Source organism: Gadus chalcogrammus, chromosome 21 (genome assembly GCF_026213295.1).
Source record: "Gadus chalcogrammus isolate NIFS_2021 chromosome 21, NIFS_Gcha_1.0, whole genome shotgun sequence".
Taxonomy (NCBI): domain Eukaryota; kingdom Metazoa; phylum Chordata; class Actinopteri; order Gadiformes; family Gadidae; genus Gadus; species Gadus chalcogrammus.
In genome coordinates, this window is record NC_079432.1 from 8,328,281 (window position 1) to 8,348,370 (window position 20,090).

Consider the following 20,090-nt stretch of genomic DNA (forward strand, 5'->3'; position numbering starts at 1 on the left):
TAGCTTGTTGGTGTATTTTACAAATCTAATACTCCCTAGACTATATGATTTATCTGGGCTACTCAGTTGGCAAATTGCAGTACGCAAACAATTTGCTACAATCTGTAGCATATCAATAAAAATGTACTCTATACAACCATGTTGTGATTGAGAACATAAAATAAAGAATTATTTCTTTGTTGTTGTTAAATATAAAATGTAAGCAAATTGTTCCACAGAACTAGCATTCTTCGAAGAAAAAAAAAAGAGCAAAACTGATGTCCAGTATTGTACTTAACCCCTATTTCTGGGAACAATATGAATATTATTGATAACATGGTGCTAAAGTTATTTTGTATGTTTTGGTTTTTAGATGAAAACAGAAATATTAAGCGAAAAATGTAATGTTAAGCCTTACTGTAGATTATTATATCAGACTGTTCAAACAGAAGAGAACAAAATAAATATAGTCTTTGAAAGTGCAATGTGTACCAGTATTGTATTTATTTCAGATTATTTCTGGGCAAAAATATATAATATCATATCAACCCAATTAATAAATGATTATCTCTCCAATCTCCCTGCTATGGTGTTAGCCTACATCAATTTCCAAACTAGGATTATCATTAGTTATACAAATGAATAAATTGATGCAAGAAATGAATGGCAGATGGATGAAAGAATGGATGGATGATATATGTCTACAAACGAAAGTATAAGAAAAAGACCAATGTATGAATTAAAATGTCCCCCATGTGTGCCTCTTCATATGTATAACGAAGGGGTGTGGATATTAACCTGGAAAATGTATCAACCTTATTATTTCATTTGTGACTATCAATCGAACTGCAGTAGGCCTATATACAAGCATAAGGTTAATATTGGGCAGATGGATGTATACCAGTACGATGCTCTTACACACGTCATGGCACACGGACCCATGGATAAGATAATAATAGGCGACGAGAGTGCTCATCATCACTTGTTGATTTGTGTGTCCACTGCCAAAATAGACGCGCAAAGCATGCTGGGTCACACTGTAGTTCAACGCCCAAAATGGCGATAGTGTTAAAAAGTTAAAAATGTTACGCCCGAGTTATTTATTCTTCTCCACCAGTTCGTTTTGCTGATATTGATACTCCGTCTGAACACAGTGTGCCCACTCCTTAAATACCAAAGTGTGTGTCTTGTTTAATAACGATGTCAAATTCCATCTTAAATTCCCTGCGTGTAAGCCAACCCATCCCAGGAGCTATGCTAGGCTAGCCAGCAGGCTAACCAAGCCCTTTTCCATAAAGTTGTCAGAGGATGACAATCAGTAATGTGTGCTCTCCAAAGATCTCCTTATGTTGATGTGAATATGACGAGGACAACGTTGCCGTAGTAGATATGGAAGAGGATGTAAAAAAAGTTAAAAAGGTAAGTAGGGGATTACCTTATGAATTATTTGACTTCCTAGCTTGCTAACAGGATTCAGTACTTGCTGTATTATTACAGGGTACTACCTGTGTATACGATAATATATGTCTCCGCTGCTTCAAACACAGTTCAGCTCGTGGTGTATAGGCTACTTTCTGAAAGTAGCAACTTGTTTATGATTTGTACAGGTCAGGTTATTAGATCTCAAATATTTGGCAGTTTACGCCCCCTAAATCGATTATAAAATGGACACATTAATGCGCTTGGAGTTAATCCTAACTTAATTCAGATTTACAAATATACACGTCAAAGGTATATAAGTAATTTACTTTATGTGTTCACTTTGTAAACTAGTGTCATCTATAACATATACATTATTTATTAAAACTTGCAGTGTCTATCGTGAAACATAAAGCAAACACACAGCATGTCTCTGTTTTCTATCTCCGCTTTCATTCTGGACTCCATAGCTTAATTTAATAAGTGTTAAAGAGTATGTCAACATTTTATGAAAGCACACCATGCATTATCACAATACAATACAAACCATTGTTCCATTACAGATCATATATCTGCTGCAAGATCTGCTTGTCAACATTGTAGTCGGGATATCCTGACGTTTCCTGACGTTATCCTGTAGTTTTATGGTTTGTGGATGATGGAGAAATTCTTAACTCGTCATTCAAATTACTTGGAAGCGCACCTCAAGATAAAATATAGCATCATGCTTGGTGATATGAAGCGTTACCTGGTTGGCCAAATGTGCTCTGCAGAGCCTTGTGGAGGGTTTCATGACTGTAATCAATAGATATCAACAGGCTACTATGAGATATCAATTTATGTTGTTAGCATTTCATGCAATATTGCTCTCTACCACTTTGGGGCGCCATTGGATCGTAGCCAATGTAGACACCTATTTTATAACCTATTTGTAACGTTTGTTATACTTCATAGCCATTCAAATACAGACGCAGACTCCCATATATAGAGAATATTCTTACTTTGTTATGTTAAACACACTGCTTGTAAGGCTTTTTTCACATGAATGTGGGGGAGAAAAAAACCTTAGTTTTGGTGTATCATCAGTTTGACTTCACTTTGTTAAGATAACTAGCTTAGCTGTAGCTGTTCTGAGTCATGTTATTTTTTAAAACACGTATTTGATGAGAGCACACTTGCCTATGTTTTCCTTTGTCCAGCACTGGCAAGAACTAAACCATGGGATCCTGGTGCTTTTGAGTTTATTTCCAGTGTTTTCTCCGGATGGAAAGTTAGAACGTCTTCAGTTACCTCCCTGTTCATCATCTTCAGTGTGCAAAGCCAAATTCCATAGAGAAAATAAACTGGTGCTGGGCTTCCTGGTCAATGGCCAGACTGTCCAGAGAGCTACCTGTGCTTGCTGTTCTCTGCCGGTTCCCGAGAGAAGGCCCATGAAATGTTAATGCACCTCTCCGTTACCACCAGCAGCCACCAGAAACGAAAAACTGCTGAATAATGTATTGGGACTGCGTGGTGTACCGGTCCACAATACGAGATCATTTATCAAAGATTGTGTGGACATTTTAAAGGGAAAAAATCCCTAATAGGCCACTGAAAATAAATACAAATACAATTGTTCAGATTGAGTGAAGTCCACATTATGAGCCCATATGTATCTTGTCGGATGTGTTTCTGTTTTTGCAGTCAATGCAAGTTAAACTTGTGCAAATATTGACCACCAGTGTAATCACAGGAAGTAAGTGGTTGGCCCTTTCCTGTTCTGGATTCTCTTTAGAGTCAGAGGTGCTCCTCTCTGAGTGTGTGCATTTGTGCGTGTGTAGAAGCCGCACACACACACAAAGCAATACACCAAGTTCATATAGCTTTTGAACCCCCCACCGCCCCTCGTCCTCCCCAGTTAGCAACCGTTGCTAAGGCTGCTAGTGACTTGAGACAACAGGTGACAGACGTAGTGTGGCCGACGTGAGGGGAGGAATGCGTCCACCCACAACGTCTCTCGCATCAACTCTGCGTCCCGTTAAGTAGCCACATCAGTCAGATCACATGGATTACGAGGTAATTTTTGCTGTTTTTCATACGCTATGGATGTTAAGGCATGTTTTGTTTTACATGCTGTTTCTATGGAGGAATTGAGATCCTTTCATTTTTGAGCGCAAGCTGATAATAAGGAGTGCAATTTAATATGCAAGTTGAAACACGTAGGGTTGAAAATGTGTGTATTTTGGGTGAACAGGAAGAAAAACGAGGACTAGTTCCTCTTTGCTGAGGGGATTTTTTTCAACGTTTACCTTTTGTGATATGATCCTCTGCCTTTGATTCTCTCGAACATTTCTTCAGAACGCTAATCTGAAGTTAATTTGAACATCTTCAATTTAATTTGATTGCAATATCAGATGTGCATCTGATATTGACTTGCAAGATACTTTTAAGCCCTATCTTGTCCTCATGTTAGCATATAGAATCATCAGAATTGGTTTTTGGATGTATTTCAGAGCTACTTAATCACCATGTGGGTTAATTGTGAAGCGCATTGAGTATCACCATATCTATAAAAGTGCTTTTAAATACCATCCACTTCTTTTTACAATGTGTTAACTGACCCAAACTAGCAGTATCACTATTCACAGTCACCACTGTCTACACAAATCACATTGCAGTAATTCGGGTCTACATTGTCTAGAGTGGGTGGGGTCGAGCTGTATCTTTCCTTCATCTTGTTCTTCCGGCTTGTGCTTCCCACAAGATGTCTTAATGTGTATTTTTATTTTCAAGCTCATGTTAATTGTATATAATGTGGTCCATGGTCTGTGTTTCAGAGACTCTTTGAAATGCGCCCAGGCTGCCTATGGCGAGTACTGTGCTAAGAACCGCAAGGCTGTGGCTGATAGGATCAAACCACTTTTAGATCTGCCCTTAAACTAAAGAATATCTTTCAACTCAAATCAAACTACTTTTATATCTCCCCTTAAACTATAGAATATCTTTCAACTACAATTAAACTGCTCTTATATCTGCGCTTAAACTATAAAATGTACTTAAACTCAATTATAACTACTTGAGAATAGTACTCCCCCTTTTCCGTCTCTACCCTGTGCATAAAGCCACAGTCCCTAAAAAAAAACAAAAAAAAAACTATAGAGTGTATTTCAACTGGAATCAAGCTACCTTTCCGTCTACCCTTAAAACTAGAAAATATCCATTATTTTACGTATAGGTCTCTCAGGGCTTCACAGGCCACATTTTGTGAAAACCCCCTTAACCCTAACTCCCCAAAGGGCCAAGGAAAAACACCCTTCATTATCAAGAAAAAAACCTTGAGAAGGAACCGAGTGGGAGGGCATCCCTCCTTCAACCCATGATCAGTCTCTCATCACTGCCTTGTCCATTGAGTTACAAAGGCAATATAAAAAGTGAAGGGAGAAAAAACAATAGACTTTGCTTCAACTCGTTATCAAACCAACATCCCATCTACCCTTCAAATTTCCTTAAACTCTCCTTTCGTCCCTTGGTTAGCCCGGCATCGTGTCGCCGTTCAAGCGCGTGTTCCTAAAGGGAGAGCGTGGCCGGGACAAGAAGACCTCGGAGAAGACCACCGAGAGGCGGGCCCTCCACACCTTCTCCCTGTCCCAGCCCGACCACCGCATCGACCCTGACATCCTACTCAACGACTACATCGAGAAGGAGGTCAAAGTGAGTCACACAGCATTACTCCAGAAACGTTTTTTCTTTTGGAAACCCTATAGGAAAATATGGTTGGGTCAATTTTGTTCACATAAAGCCATGATCACATTTTAAGACACCCAATAACCCTAAACCTTCTAAGGCAATAAATACTCGCCAAATCTAATGGAAGAAGTAGGGGTGCATCTCTCCTATATAGGACGATACGATACGTATCTAGATACATACGATATGATTAAGGGACGATACATTTAAATATGGAATTATCTGATTGGTGGGAAAACACTTTCTTTCGAGCGATCTTTCGAAATAAATACATTTTCGACAAATCTGATCGCTCTAAATAAGTAGAATGTTTTATTCAAGGTATGACACCTTGATTTTCTCAATGGTTGCGTCACGTGTTCAAGTAGTTGGTCATTCAGAATAGACTGAAGCTCTCAACGAGGCAGTTCATATGGAGTCCATATTGAGTCCTTGTTGTGTACCGTGTAGTACCTGGGCCAGCTGACGTCTGTGCCAGGCTACCTCAACCCCTCCAGTCGGACCGAGGTCCTGCAGCTCATCGACAATGCAAGGGTAAGGTCCTCAGACAGCACCGCATCATATACTGTATATAGGAGGGCAGACTGATGTGGTGGCTGGGCTGTTCCAATCCCAGGGACTGGATTCAGGATTCCATCCCCTGCCTGTTAATTGCAAAGAAAACAGACTTGATAGATTGGTAACGGTAAGAAAAAAGGTTGAGCTGCCATGTGCTCAAACACTAAATAGTAACACACGGGGTCCACCCGTCCTGTTGTCCCCAGAAGACGAACCAGCTGGCAGGCCAGCTGACGCCGGAGCTGGACGCGGTGGTGAGTCTCTCTGCCTACAACATCAAGCTGGTGTGGAGGGACGGAGAGGACATCATCCTCAGGGTGCCCATCCACGACATCGCTGCCGTCTCCTACATCCGGGACGACTCGTTGCACCTGGTGGTGCTCAAGACGGGTGAGGGGTCGATCGGGAGGGAGGGAGGGAGGGACGGACGACCAGAGGCAGTGCCCCCTGTCGATTTGGTGTCGGGGCGTGGTGAAGGGTCATAGGGCGACTTGTGACAGCGTGCCATATTTACACTGGATGCTTTTTCTCTTCTCAGCCCGATCTCACCCGTAAGATGCCATGGATAAAAGTGTTTGCGCGATTCAGATTTTCGCTGGAAGTTAAATTCCAAAAAAGTCGACACAGTTTATCTCCTACTGTCTATTTATTCATACGTAGAAGACGCAGTTAGCACACCGATCCTGCAAGTCTTAACACTCCCGTGCTCTCCGTCCGCCCTCCGCCCCCGTCCCGTGTCTCCAGCCCAGGAGTCCGGGGGTTCTCCGTGCCCCAGCTCCTGTCCGGACCTCAACAAGTCCCAGACGCTGGGCTCCCTGTCGGAGAGCGGCGCGGGGCTGGTGGAGGTGTGCTGCCTGCTGGTGCTGGCCGTGGAGAACAAGGTACCTCATCTGTACACGGACGCACGGCGGCGTCCTCCTCTAGTTTGATCCGGGATGGGGGCCTTCCTGGGGTGAAGACCTTTGATGCAAACACGCTAGCACTGGCTTTGAGCTCCTCCCTACATCCTCTCTCTTAGAAACGTTGTTCGTTTGCGTCTTGTCATGTCTCCCATGATGCTTATACATCATCGTCATCATCCACAGCTGCTGAGTGCTTGTCCAGATTGTCCAACTTATTATTTTTTTTAACAGTACATTGGTAGTAAGCAGGATGGTAGAGCCGTATAAGGGGAGCATCTACTAACTCAACGACCAAACAGCAATAGCTAGATCATGGCAAAATCCTGTCTCTCCTTGCATCTTAGTTTGTGATGTCTTCCCTCCAGGCGACGGCGGAGGAGCTGTGTCTGCTGCTCAGCCAGGTGTTCCAGATCGTCTACACAGAGTCCACCATCGACTTTCTGGACCGGGCCATATTCGACGGCGCCACCACACCCACCAGGCACCTGTCCCTGTACAGCGGTAAGGAGAGCATCACGGGGCGGTCTGACGGGGCCTGTCCGTGCCTGCGTCACGCTCCAACCTTGACTTCTCTCTTTGACTTTGCCCCCCCCGGCCGCCTCATAAACTGGCCATTGACGCATTTTGCTGCGATTGCTGAGTGGTACATTTGAAAAAGGAGCTCTGAGTGAAGAATCATGCCGTTTGGGCCAGCTAAAGGCTTCCTGGGTTGTTCAAGTTCAATTGATTATAGTTCAATCAGATTTGTATAAAACTCTATAATATAAAAAAATGTCATGCTCAAATTCTGATCTTTTCATTATGTTTCTAATGGTTATTTTTCCTACAGACTCCTCGAGCAAGGTGGACGCAAAAGAGGCCTTCGAAGCTGAGGCCAGCACATTGTACGTACCCAGTGTCGCCGAGACAGCACGCGTCCTTAAGGTTTACACTGATAACTGATAATGGTGCAAACAACAATTTTGTCGCCCCCCTCCCCACACTACCATGTTGCAATTCATTGGAAATGTCATGCCGCAGAATAAGCAAGGGGCTGCTTTTTTCCCAGACTCTGCACCAGCATTAGCCATCCTTAATGGAATCTGCTGACTCGCAAACCGCTTGTCTGTTTTGAAGCCAGTGTTTCATGCATTCGAATGGCGTGTAATCCAATACCCTGAGGAGAACTGTGGGTTACCACAGGTTCACCATCCAAACAGTGGGCCACAGATAATCATTAGCAGTGATATCATTCAGCTTTTATTGTTTTATTTATTTAATGCATATATCCATTTCCTTTTTACATTTTCCTTTTGTCTTTTTTATTAATATTTTATTTCAAAATGTTGACCTTTGACCTTATTCACAATATTTATGGGTTGCAGACCTGAGAAATGGAATCTTAAAACTGTCATTTTAAAAGGTGCAGTGTGCCTAACCCGTCTCTGATCCCAGTGTGTCTCTGGCGTTGACCATCTCCCCCCTGCAGTTCCTTCGAGGGCTCCCTGGAGGCGGCCGACAGCTCCCCCTCCACGCCCGCCTCCCCCCAGACCAAGGCGGCCAGCGAGGGGGAGCTGAGCACCACCGCGGCGGAGCTGCTCCAGGACTACATGACCACGGTACGGGACTCTCAGGGGATCTCTCTCTCTCTCTCTCTCTCTCTCTCTCTCTCTCTCTCTCTCTCTCTCTCTCTCTCTCTCTCTCCTCTCTCTCTCTCTCTCTCTCTCTCTCTCGTCTCTGTCTCTCTCTCTCTCTCTCTCTCTCTCTCACTCTCCTCTCTCTCTCTCTCTCTCTCTCTCTCTCTCTCTCTCTCTCTCGTTCTCTCCCTCTCTCCCTCTCTATGTTGCCCCATGCCGTTATTGTACAGCAGAAGTTTCCTCCTACTGCTAATGAATGATTGATTCCCCTGTTCTTCGTCCCCCTCCAGTTACGCACCAAGCTGTCGTCTCAGGAGATCCAGCAGTTCGCCACGCTGCTCCACGAGTACCGCAACGGAGCCTCCATCCACGAGTTCTGCATCAACCTGAGACAGCTCTACGGGGACAGCAGGAAGTTCCTCCTCCTGGGTACTTATCGAGCTCCTGTTGAGTGGTCCAGCAGACGCGTTCGTCCAACGTATTTGGTAAACACCACCACTTGCGTCCGGCTCCTCATTCTCCTCTGCTCTCCTCCCATCCCCCCCTCCCCGCTACAGGCCTGCGTCCCTTCATCCCCGAGAAGGACAGCCAGCACTTTGAGAACTTCCTGGAGACCATCGGCGTGAAGGACGGCCGCGGCATCATCACCGACAGCTTCGGCCGCTACCGCCGCACCGCGAGCTCCGCCTCCGACTCCACCGCCAACGGGGCCGGGACGGTGGGCGGGGACAGCACCCACAGCGGGGGGGCCGGCGACGCCCCGGCCCCCTCGGAGGGCGACGAGTGGGACCGCATGATCACCGACATCAGCAACGACATCGAGGCGTTGGGCGTCAGCATGGACCAGGACGGCGGGGTCTCGCCCTGACACGCCCCCCCCCATGGGACCCGTGGGACCCTAGACCCTCATCCCTGGAACAGTGGATCGAGGAACAATAACAACAACAACAACGGCGCTAAACGAGAGGCACTGACATTTGATGACACTTTCATAATGTTGTTTTTTTTTGCCCCCCAACTTTGAAGGAGACAAGTCTGTGAAACTTTAATGGTATCTTAACCCTTACGGCCCTACAGGGCAGCTCCCGGTTATTCTGACGTGCTACCAGGTGGTCTCTTTGCACCTGGTAGCACAAGCTATGCGTCTATTGTTGTAAGCTCTTCGTTCGACAACATTTCAACCAGATGTCGATGAGTCCTCTACTCACTAATTGCTGTATTTCTAAAGATACCCATAGCCTATGACGTTTAACAGATTATTTTGTTGTATCTATTGTTTATAAAGCTTTATTGGCAGTATCTGCCTCGCGTGTGTAGACAATGTAGCGATTTACCCCAGCGGTTTTTGAGGGTTTATGATTATAATAATCAATATCCCCTCTATAGACTGGAGTATTAAAAAATCAATATCCAAAGGGCGATGTACAAGCTGTGGAATATTATAGACTGTTATTGGATGCTTTTTGTTCTTTATCCACTTCCACTTCCCTTTAACCCCCGCCCCTCTCCCTCCATGTGTTCTTCTATTAACTTTTTGGTTATTCTTTGCTTATATGGTTCATATATATTTAATATTTGAGTCATCGCTTTAATATGTGTATTGTCAATGTGTAATCTAATAGACAACGTCTAATAGTCCTTTTCACGGTGCCTTTTCACGGTGCTCTGTGAAAAGGACTATTAGTTTGCCAACAAAGGAAATGCCATTTGGGTGAGGAGGACCAGAACTGACAAAGCCAGAGAGCCAATGATGGACAGGGTTTGATGTTTAGTCTCTCTATTCAGTTTAGATCAGTAACGAAGTGTCGTGTTACTGTGATATTCCCATATAGCGGTCATGGTGCCTTTCACTCTGCAGTACTGTTGCCAAGCTGGTGATATGAGCTGTGTCTGTACAGCGGACATGTCATGGATATTAAATAACAATTACTTCACATTAGCTGTGTTCTGATCTTAATTGATCATTGTCATCAATTATTAATAATTATTAAATGAATCAATTATAATAAAATAACTATTTATAGTTATTTTAGACACATTTTGGTAGATGTTATTTTCTCATACCTTACATGTTTCGACAGATATACTTCCCATGTCAATCATGCAATAAAACCTACATTGGGGAGACGGGAAGGAGTTTTACCACACGAAAAAAAGAAAAAGGAATGTGAAAAGGAGGCAGCTCAGAGACAAACGAGCAATAAAGGACAAGGCCCAGCAAGAAAACCTAAAATCAGCCATAACGGACCATTGCAAAAGAGAGAACCATATCATGGATTGGGACAATGCCAGAGTCATTAAGCAGGAAGGAAAACAACCGATACCACCGTTGGATAAAGGAGGCGATTGAAATAAGAAAGCGGAGCCCGAAGGCGATGCTCTCCATACCTGGAGTGCCGTCCTGGGGGGCGGCGGACTGACAGCAGGAGGTGTGGTTCACCAGTCAAAAAACAGCCAGGTGGATCACATCTCCGTTAACATCAGCTGATAAGAACGCGTCACACTAATACACCCGTGTGACCTTCTTATGAAGACGGAAGTATATCCGTCGAAACATGTCAGGTAAGGAAAATAACATCTATCAAATGTCTGTGATAAAATAAAACTATAAATATTTATCTCAAGTGTAGACACAATGAATGCATTACAACAATAATAAAATATCATATGAGAACAGGAAAGTGTAAAGGCCAGGGTGTTCTGTGCTCCCAGCCAGAAGAACTGGGTTCAATCCCCAAGGTTGACAGCCCCCCGGCCTACAGGCATCCTCCAGCAGGTTCCCCATCCCCTCCCCTCAGTAATGACAGTGAGTTGTAACATGTAAATGATCAAAGTGTCTGCAGAGATAGTCAAATATAGAGTTGACATCTGCAAGGAGGCCACTTAATTAAAAAATATTAATTTGAGAATGCATCATAACGCTAGGGAGTAGTGCAGGTGGCAGCTTGGCTATTGAAGCTGCTTTGCAAAGTGATCCTTCATTTGCCCTTACGATGCTCTGAAATTTCATCCCTTTATTCCAAGCAGTGTCGCTGACCAATACTGTCCATGGTTGCAGACATACTCCTCTCTCGGGAAGAGAGGTGAGTTGGGACTATCCCAGCCTGGCATGAATTTAGTTTTTCTTTCTATTCCTTATTATCTTTGCAGATCCACCATTACTTATTCTGGTCTTACAGACACAGACAACGGGAAGGGCCGACCTCACTACCTGCCCTTCTGCCGCTGATGCCTACAGTTTAGTTACACAAAACAGACGAGGGCAAGGGACCTCTGATGTGGAACGCTACTACATCTGGTCGTTAAAAGGCTGCTTTGGCACGTGGCAGAGCCCAGCCCGGGACACACGCTGTGTGAGAGCCAAGGCACCCTGCGATCTTTAGCAGTGCGGGTAAACAACAGCCGAGCACAGATTATGCTAGAGTTGTGCATCAAAGCTAACGTTTAGTGACAAGGTGACATCATTGTTAGACAACGGCTAAAATTGGCGGAGAATTGCGTGACTTGCGGGCCCCCATGCTGCTCCGGTCATGTCTGCTTTCTCACGCTACATGAAGGAGTTCTTCTAATTGGGGGGCCTGTCGGAAAATGTCAGGTTAATCCAGTGGGAAAATAAACCAAACCCTTTCTCTATTCATGTAATAAATACAGAAGGTCATACAAAATGCATGAGCGGTTTTAATTAAGCCGTTTTTAATAGAATAATCCTAAAATGTAACTAAGAAGAACGATTTAATTTGCTACCTGGAGCGTTCCTTGTGTTGGAGAACAACTGGAATTGTTACTTAGGCTTACTTCTTTGGTTGGAAGCTGTTAAAGTGAAGGATTAGTAGGGGAGCACCATCGACCGTATTAAAACAAGCACCCTAGAAGTATTTTTACTTCTCCATATCAGGCCTGGCTGGGCCTTAACTAATCCAACATTGGTGGCCAAAGATCCCGGATCCAATGTTAAGACTTTGATTTACTTCCAAGTCCTAAAGTACTGACTCAAAGGCTCAAAACTTCCAATAGCTCATGAAGTCAACATCTGAATTAGTGCAAACTAAATTACTCACCAAATGTCACCCTGTCCCATGACAGATCTTCATGTTAGCCCCTTGCGATTTAAGTCTTGTGTCTCTAGCTGCTGGCCCAAGACATTTTCACTCAAAGAAAAAAATTCAAGCTCTTGAATACTCTGAAAGGGAAAACTGATTATATACCAGGATTCTGCGATCAATATCCTATTTAAAAAGTGACCGTGAAAATATATTTATTAACAATTAACATTTGTCTGTCTGCTTACTTTGCTTTTAATTCAGAAATCAACCTTCAATGTTTGCATAACTCCACGAACAAAAGTAAATACGATCGAAGACAAAAAATAGTTATTGGGAAGAGTTCTGCAAAGGATTCCGTGTGAGTACCCAACATGGCAAGACATGATGTACACGTTCCTGCTCACAGGCACCAATGTCAAACTTTTTTCTGCTCTCTACAGATCTACAAATTTGTTTTTGGTTAGAACTGCTGGTCAGCTCAATGCAAAGTGGATGGTTAATACTGTCTACTTTATGTGTACCCCTCAATTAGATCCTCTTTTGGTTCCAGGTTTAATGTTCGAGCCAACATGTCTATTTGATCCTGTTCCTGTGTCTCCTCTCATCATTTAATTGCATGTTAAGCAGCATAACGTCGTCAGTATTTTTGTTTTCAGGGAGCAGAATCAACAGATGACTAACACTAAAGTGTAATGAAATAATAATCACAGTTACAATCTGTGCAGGATGGACGTGCAATTCTATCAATCATTACATGCTGTTGGAATCGTTGCCGGGCAACTTCCCATTCCAGATCTCACCTTTTTATACTTAAAGATTTTTTTCCTTTTAAGGTAGATGTTCTTGTTTTATCCCTTGAATGACTCATTTTAACAACAAACAGGAGGGGTTAGGGGGTGGGCTGGATTTGGGACTTTTAGGAGGAATCAAATGATAAACCATGCACTAAAGAACCTACTTGATGTGACACTTGAGCAGCCAGTCACTGAAAGGGGCTCCTTGCTTTCAGCCACGATAAGCTCACATAGAGCTGTAAGTCATGCATGAAAATCCCCCTGCTCAGCAAAGTCATTGATCCCATCCAGGCCACCACGGGTCCTGTAGTACAGATCAATGGAGACGCGTCGGTTCACAAAGAGCCGAATTTACAGCATGCCTTCCCCTTGGCCCCACTCACCATAAAGCCAAGTCGTGTTCCCAAAGCCAGCGATATGCCTTTACACACCCTAAAGCCGCTGATAACCCTTTGCTGCATAAAATATGCAACTTTTTGTCTCTTTCGTCACCCTTTGAATTATATGAAACATATTTTCATATCCAAGTCCACTTTAACTGTTAATATATATATTTAGGTCATTACCAGCAGTCTGACAGCTTGGGCCTACTTCTTATGCTACTCACACAGCGCAACGACAATAAAGATGAATCTAACCGAATGTCTTTGTCTCAGTGCAAGAGAGGCACGCAGGGGCCTCAGGGTAGGAGACATGTAGGGGGCCCCCATAACAACAAGAGGTGTGAACCTGATGACATTGGAAAGGAAACGTTAACCGACAAACTAGGGTACAAACACTGTTTTTTTTTACATGTTGAGTTACTGGCGTTCCTTTCAGCTTTTGTTGGGTCTGTAAATTTCCTCAATTAAAAATGTGTGACGAGTTCTCTGTCTGCTGGTTGAGGAGTGAGCAGGGCACTTCATGGTGGTTGACATTGTATCCATTTCACCCAAAAACAGAATTAATGCTATGTTAGAAGTATGATAGACAAATACATCCAACTATTGTTGACTCTCAGTGTGTGACGATAATATGGCCACTCCGTATCCACAAAGCATGGCAGTGTGATCATTTGATCCCTTTCCGAGAGAATGGGAAATGGTGCACATTCTCTGCCTAAATGCACACTGAGCTATGGTGTCGTTGTGCATTTAGCATGCTAGCGGCTCTCAACATACTGATTAAAAAAATACATTTATATTATGATTTAGATATGAATATTTCAGACGGGTTAGTGGTTCCGGTTAGCGGTTAGGGTTTGGCAACGCTGGGGTGAGGCCCATTAGTTTGACGTGTAACGAACAGGCCTTGTTCTCGATACAGCTTGTCCCCAGCTAGGCTGGGTTAAAGGTGTGGATGTCATGAGTTGGATTATTTAAGGGACCGCTACAGCCAGGAGTTCAGGACGGGTCAAGACAGCATGCCTTTCCAACAGTGTGATAGGGATACTCAGCCAGTAAGAAAACAATAAAGTTTAATCATCATTGATTTCATCATAAGAGAATTAGAGTGATTAGAAAAAATATATATAATCACAAATATATACTTTTTAAAATACATTTTTCATTTCCGGTACATGGGGATAGTCTTATACTACTATCCCTAAATTATACACGTTATAAATCTATCCATATTATTTACCAATACTAAGCAGACCAAATGTAGGAAGCCTACATGAAAACTTTAACGGAAGCAATTTAAGACTTTAGCTGCCATCTGCAAATTAAACAGAGTAAAATAATCTGATGTATTTTCATTATTTTCCATAAATACCTACCACACAATATCAAACCCTACGATGTCTATGTCTCCCTCTTTCACCATCATCTGGATAAATCTGGAGCCACGTTTTAGCATCCATGAACCCATCCGGTCGTGTCGTTTTCACCACCTGGTGGTTCCCAACCAAGGGGTCGCGGACCCATTGCGGGTCCACATATAGGGTCAAGGGAGACTGATGACATATACGCCATAGATATTTGGAAGAAACACTGTAGCTATTACACATAGAGAAAAATATAGCTTTTTGAAAAGGCTTAAAAGGTCTCCTAAAGGTCATGTAGCGATGGAACAGACTGTACCCTGCTGTGAACTACTGCTAATCATCACTTTGTGCGAACATCAATATTAAAACAATGTGTGTGAATGTATGTGTGTGTGTGCATGTGAGTGAGTGAGTGAGTGAGTGAGTGAGTGAGTGACTGAGTGTGTGTGTATGTGTGTGTGTGTGTTTATGGTCTGGTTGGAAACCAAACGGCCACTGCCATGGCCAAACAGAACCCTTCCCCACGTCCCAAGCTACAGGTCTTTCGATCTCCTGGAGGTCGCGGCTAGCACAGCGAGAAGCGGCGGGAGTTGATGTTCATCTTGGTGACGCCGATGAGCCTGAGCGGGGCGGAGAGCCCCAGGCCCGGCGTGACCGGACACTCGCACAGCAGGTCGGACAGCTCGTCCCGCTCCTCCATGCCGAAGGTGGCGTCGTTCAGCATGCGGCGGTGCAGGTGGCACGTCTGCTCGATCTTCAGCTGGTGGATGTCGGCGCGGAGACGCATGAGCTGTCTGGCCAGCTGCTGGTCCTGCACGCGCATGTCAGCCTGTCGTTGTTTTTTTTAAAGAAACAGTCGCAACCAAATGCCAAGAGACGGAGAAGGACCATGAATGGATGCGATGCGGACAGGCACGAATATAGCCATGATCACAATGGTATTTCCAGGGATTTAAGTTGTAAACTTCTCTGTATTCACGTTCATGGGTGTCTTGGGTAATGCATATTGTCCAGACAAATAGTCTAGTGTGGTGTGATAAAAAGGTGTCGTGCGAAATATTATAGACAAGCCTTTGGTAAGTCTAAACAATAGTAGTTTGAGTCTGTGAACCGTATTGGGTTTCTGCTGCCCAGCGTTTAAGTACGTGAACCAAGAGTGAATGAGCAATCTAAAAGTACAACTGATTATACATGCATGAAGAACTCAGATTCAACTCCCTAACTCGGGTTAGGGCTAACCCTAACCCTAACCCTCTTAATCACTTCCACTCACTCTAAATGACTTATCCTGTATAAGTCATTTAGAGTGAGTGGAAGTGATTCCAGACCCTCACGAAATGATGTGCTTTGCTAAACTCTGTTAAGTTTCTCCCTGGGATTACACTGTAAACATAACCATATTGAAATACTCTCCCCCCCACTCTGGAACACCAACGTCAGCCAACCGGTTTCAACTGTAAAAGGTGAATATACTTTAAACAAGCCTTTGTTGATACAACAGGGTAATAAATGGGGGAAATTAAGCCCTACGTGTTCCTTTAACAACTCTCTGTTTAATTAACAGCCCCCTGGATGAACATTAAACCTAGCAGCTCACCAGTTCTTTCCGGAGCCAAGTGAGAGCCTCGTCCATGTTTCCGAAGCCCCTCAATAACCCAGATGGAAACTGGATCCCCCCGTCATCACTAGGCGTCGCCCCAGCAGTAGCAGCGGCGGTGGTGGTCTCCTCCTCCCCCAACTCCTCCTCCATGGGGCCCTTTAAGGGACGGGATGCCTTGTCTCCAGGCTGGGTCCCTGGCCGGTCCGCAGGTGCAGCCAGGGGGCCCGTGGAGCCGAAGCTGGGGGACTCCACGTGGGCCTGCCACTCCAGGTAGGAGGGCCTGCGCGTCTGCAGGTGGAGCTTCTCCGTCAGGGCCTTCAGGGACAGGAGGTGGTCGTCCTCACTGCTCGCGCTGGGTCCGGCGTCCTTCTCTTTCGCCTCCTCCTGCTCCTCCTCTTCCTCCGTTTCCTGAGGATCGCTGGTGGTGCACAGCGTTGTCATGTGAGCTGTGGACGCTTCCATCGCTGTTCTGCCTCATAAACACCGAACCTGAAAGAAAACGTCAAACCATTACTGTCCAAACCATGGGGAAAGATGAAGGGGATTCTAGATATGAACTTGGGTGTTGAAACTTCATTCACGAGTTTGTGGCGGTTAGTACGCGGGTCTGCCAGCAGAAGGGTCCTCGATTTGATCCCCACTGTCCAAATCGACAGCCTAACCTATAGGCATCCTAAGAGCAAGATCCCCTCACTCCTACCTACTCTTAGGTCGCTAGTGCTAATGTAGCTAGGGTGCTTTCATCTGTTAATAGGAGGAAGCACATGGGACAGAGACACACCTGACACAAACGGACAAACTTTTCTTTGGGGGAAGGAGACGTTTCCATGGCAACCAACCTGGCCACTGTGGATGACTCAGTGTTTTTCCTCTTGGTTTCCCAAGACGAAAAGCCCAGTTCCAGTCTGTGACTGTGGCAGCAGATTGACAGAGAGGAGGAGTGTTAACTTGATACTCGATCCCTGCTACTGTGTGAGGAGCCCAAAGATCACTGGCCGATGCTGGCTGTGGTACGGTTGGAAGAGCGCAGCACCACATGGGCCGAAGGACTAAGCATTTTCAGCACTTAAACTGACTACATTGTCCAGATGATGGTCAACTCAGGCTCGGAAATCTTGACATGGACGCAGGAGCAATATCAAACCAAGGGTGTAATTTGTGGGTTGACAGATACCCCACATAGATATTTTTTCACTGTAGGCTGCTGGTGGGAGTTAAGTTACACCGACACATTCTTTGACTCAAAGGACAATTGTTTTTAAGTGTTAGGCGAAAGATGCTAAACAAAATTGTGTATGTGGGTGTAGTGTTCTTAACTCAAAATATCCCCTGTGACACTAAAATAAATAGCATTATGATATGATAGCTACTTCTTAACCCATTACTGTGGTTACTGTATTACATTGGCGTTACTTAAAATCCAGAGACAGAAAAACAACAACCAAGATGAACAAAGAACAAAAGGTCTGCCTTTCTCGCAAAAAATAAAACAAACAAATAATGAGCTACGCAAGGAAGGCATTTACAAAGGATAGTCCAAGTACTGTGCTTTCATTCAATACAAAGTGAGAAGGGAAGAAGGCTCATGCTCCTTTGCACAAAAAGCTTAACCACTCAATAAGCAGTTACCCCTCCTTTACCCAGTCTATGGTTGTTCCATAATGGACCGCGGAGCGGACAGCAGTGAAGTCATTGCCCTTGTATCTAATGATAGGCCTGGCTGTTTTTGGCAAGGTGCAGGCAGACGTGCCCCGCTGTGCCAAGTGGCGGGCCCCTCTGAACGCGCAGGGAGTGGAATCTGTATGGGAAGGAATCGATGCGTCTCCTGAGACGCATCGTAATAGCATCACATTATGTGCTCGAGAAAAGAGGAAGAATCCATGCCACATGCATCTTTTGAAGGTTTTCTACAGGACACCGGTGCGGTGCAGGATGGGAAAAGAATGACAGAGCTGGTTCCAATATTGTGGGATGGGAATTATAGACAAATCAAGGTGTTAAGACCATTCAAAACCAATAAAGCAGAAGGCTAATTACTTATTTGGTTACTCTTCATAACCACCTTTAAGTCCTAGTCCACTTAAAGGCCCTATGGACCTTTAAGTGGACCTTTAAATCCAAAGACTAAAAGGTGGGGTTTGTGCAAATAGGATAATGAGTCAGAGGAAGGGAAACATCAACGACAGTAACATAGGTTATGTGTGTTTCACATAATTTGCCTAATCCAGGGGTTGATATTAACAGCGGCATAATAGAATCATAAGCTAAGAGGATTTTAACAGAAAAAGGTGGCAGAATCAAAGCAGCAACAATGAGCTACTCCTTCTGTGCTGGCTGACAAGTAGTTTAACAGGCACTTAGTTCCTTTCTAACAAGACCAGGCAGTTATTCGTCTGTTTCCTTCCAAAAGTTACATAGCCTCCTCAATATCACCAGGTGGCTTGGAGAGTGATATGGCATTAACGGAGCTCGGAAAAATAAAAGATCAAATGGCCCTCTGTGATTTAAACGTCCTTTTTGACATATAAACAACCTAGAACGCCAACCTTCCGACCATATTATGACTCTGGTTTAATCGCTACTGGCTGCAGATTGTGACAGCTCAGCAGCTACTTCCAGAGTAGTATGGGTTGCCAATGCCATACCAATAAAATCCATTTCTCTGTGGTGCTATGACTATGAGTTCATCACATCTGGTCTGGCCAAACGGCTTATAAATGTCTGGGTATTCTACTGTCTATGCAATGGAGTCAATGTGGACACAACACATCTCCTCCACTTGAGGGAAAATGTGGCGTATGCCTTAAGTGTTTAAGTAAGCCTGTGAAGGGGATATAGGCAAATGATAGGCCTATAATAATTGGATAAATTAAATAAATATATTGAAATGTAGACCAAAGTAGGCACCTTATTAGAGCCTTAAGTTAACTAATGCCGATGGTTGAATGAGGGTCCTACATTGAGGATTACATAAACAGCGCAGTCAATATTGATTGATTGATTGATTGATTGATTGATTGATTGATCACGCGGGTTCCTGCAAGCCAACAGCCACACGTTACCAGGCTACGTAATCGATTGAGTATAGGATACGACTAAGTTGCTGTTTATTATAAGAACAGATAAAAGGAGCAAGTTCATTAGGCCGTAAAATTGTCATGGACAATTTGTGAATGAGTGAGAAGAAGCATACACACAATCCAATCCTATGCCAGAAGTCAGACGTATTGAACAGCGGGGTCTCATTGGAATTTAAATTGCAAGACACGTTCGCGTATTTATAAGGTCAATAACTGTGAGCAGTGAAACGCAAAACCTACAGGTATTGACATATGCGTCTATGATAAGTCAGATTGCTGCAATGTTGGTCAAGACACTTAAGAATAAATAAATACGTGCATCCATACCGGTAGGCTCTCTGCGTTTACTTCAACCCTCTGACGGAAACTCTCTTGTGGAATGACTCTGATCTGTATAACGACGACTACGCACTCTCTCAATGATCATCATTTATATATCCTCTGGATTCCCGCTACAGCTTCATCTCTGCTCACTTGTTGTTTTTTCTTAACGGGAGGGACCGAAGGAGGGGCAGTGAAAGGTAGCGTCAGGGTTTAGTTGCTTGGATACCTCCCAGGAATCTCCCGTGGTAGTTCATAGATCCAAGGGTCCGAACGTACAGAAGGCGGTACCTCGCTCCAGCACC

General features: G+C 44.2%; 2 protein-coding genes across 11 annotated transcripts; one reads left to right on the plus strand and one right to left on the minus strand.

Annotated features, from left to right (window-relative positions):
- The first annotated feature begins 987 nt into the window (after nucleotides 1-987).
- Nucleotides 988-11,867, plus strand: ccm2 (CCM2 scaffold protein). 9 transcript variants are annotated; one of them, XR_008893622.1, is made up of 12 exons: nucleotides 988-1,398; nucleotides 4,912-5,088; nucleotides 5,575-5,658; nucleotides 5,889-6,072; nucleotides 6,427-6,563; nucleotides 6,950-7,085; nucleotides 7,414-7,468; nucleotides 8,053-8,182; nucleotides 8,491-8,629; nucleotides 8,758-10,762; nucleotides 11,228-11,283; nucleotides 11,380-11,867. XR_008893622.1 is itself a non-coding variant. In XM_056581417.1 (10 exons), the coding sequence occupies exons 1-10, from the start codon at nucleotides 3,442-3,444 to the stop codon at nucleotides 9,066-9,068; spliced, it is 1,365 nt and encodes a 454-aa protein (XP_056437392.1). In that variant the 5' UTR covers nucleotides 988-3,441; the 3' UTR covers nucleotides 9,069-11,867. The 9 variants fall into 9 exon arrangements, 3 of the variants coding, with proteins under 3 accessions (XP_056437392.1, XP_056437389.1, XP_056437391.1); XR_008893620.1 differs by having other exon boundaries at nucleotides 8,758-11,283; XR_008893618.1 differs by having other exon boundaries at nucleotides 8,758-11,006; nucleotides 11,228-11,867.
- Nucleotides 11,868-14,459: 2,592 nt separating this feature from the next.
- Nucleotides 14,460-20,019, minus strand: fam167ab (family with sequence similarity 167 member Ab). Of its 2 annotated transcripts, none has more exons than XM_056581376.1 (3): nucleotides 19,792-20,019; nucleotides 16,382-16,873; nucleotides 14,460-15,613 (listed from the first exon to the last, which is right to left on the minus strand). In XM_056581376.1, the coding sequence occupies exons 2-3, from the start codon at nucleotides 16,844-16,846 to the stop codon at nucleotides 15,350-15,352; spliced, it is 729 nt and encodes a 242-aa protein (XP_056437351.1). In that variant the 5' UTR covers nucleotides 16,847-16,873; nucleotides 19,792-20,019; the 3' UTR covers nucleotides 14,460-15,349. The 2 variants fall into 2 exon arrangements, with proteins under 2 accessions (XP_056437351.1, XP_056437352.1); XM_056581377.1 differs by lacking the exon at nucleotides 19,792-20,019 and adding an exon at nucleotides 17,224-17,292.
- Between the last annotated feature and the right edge of the window lie 71 nt (nucleotides 20,020-20,090).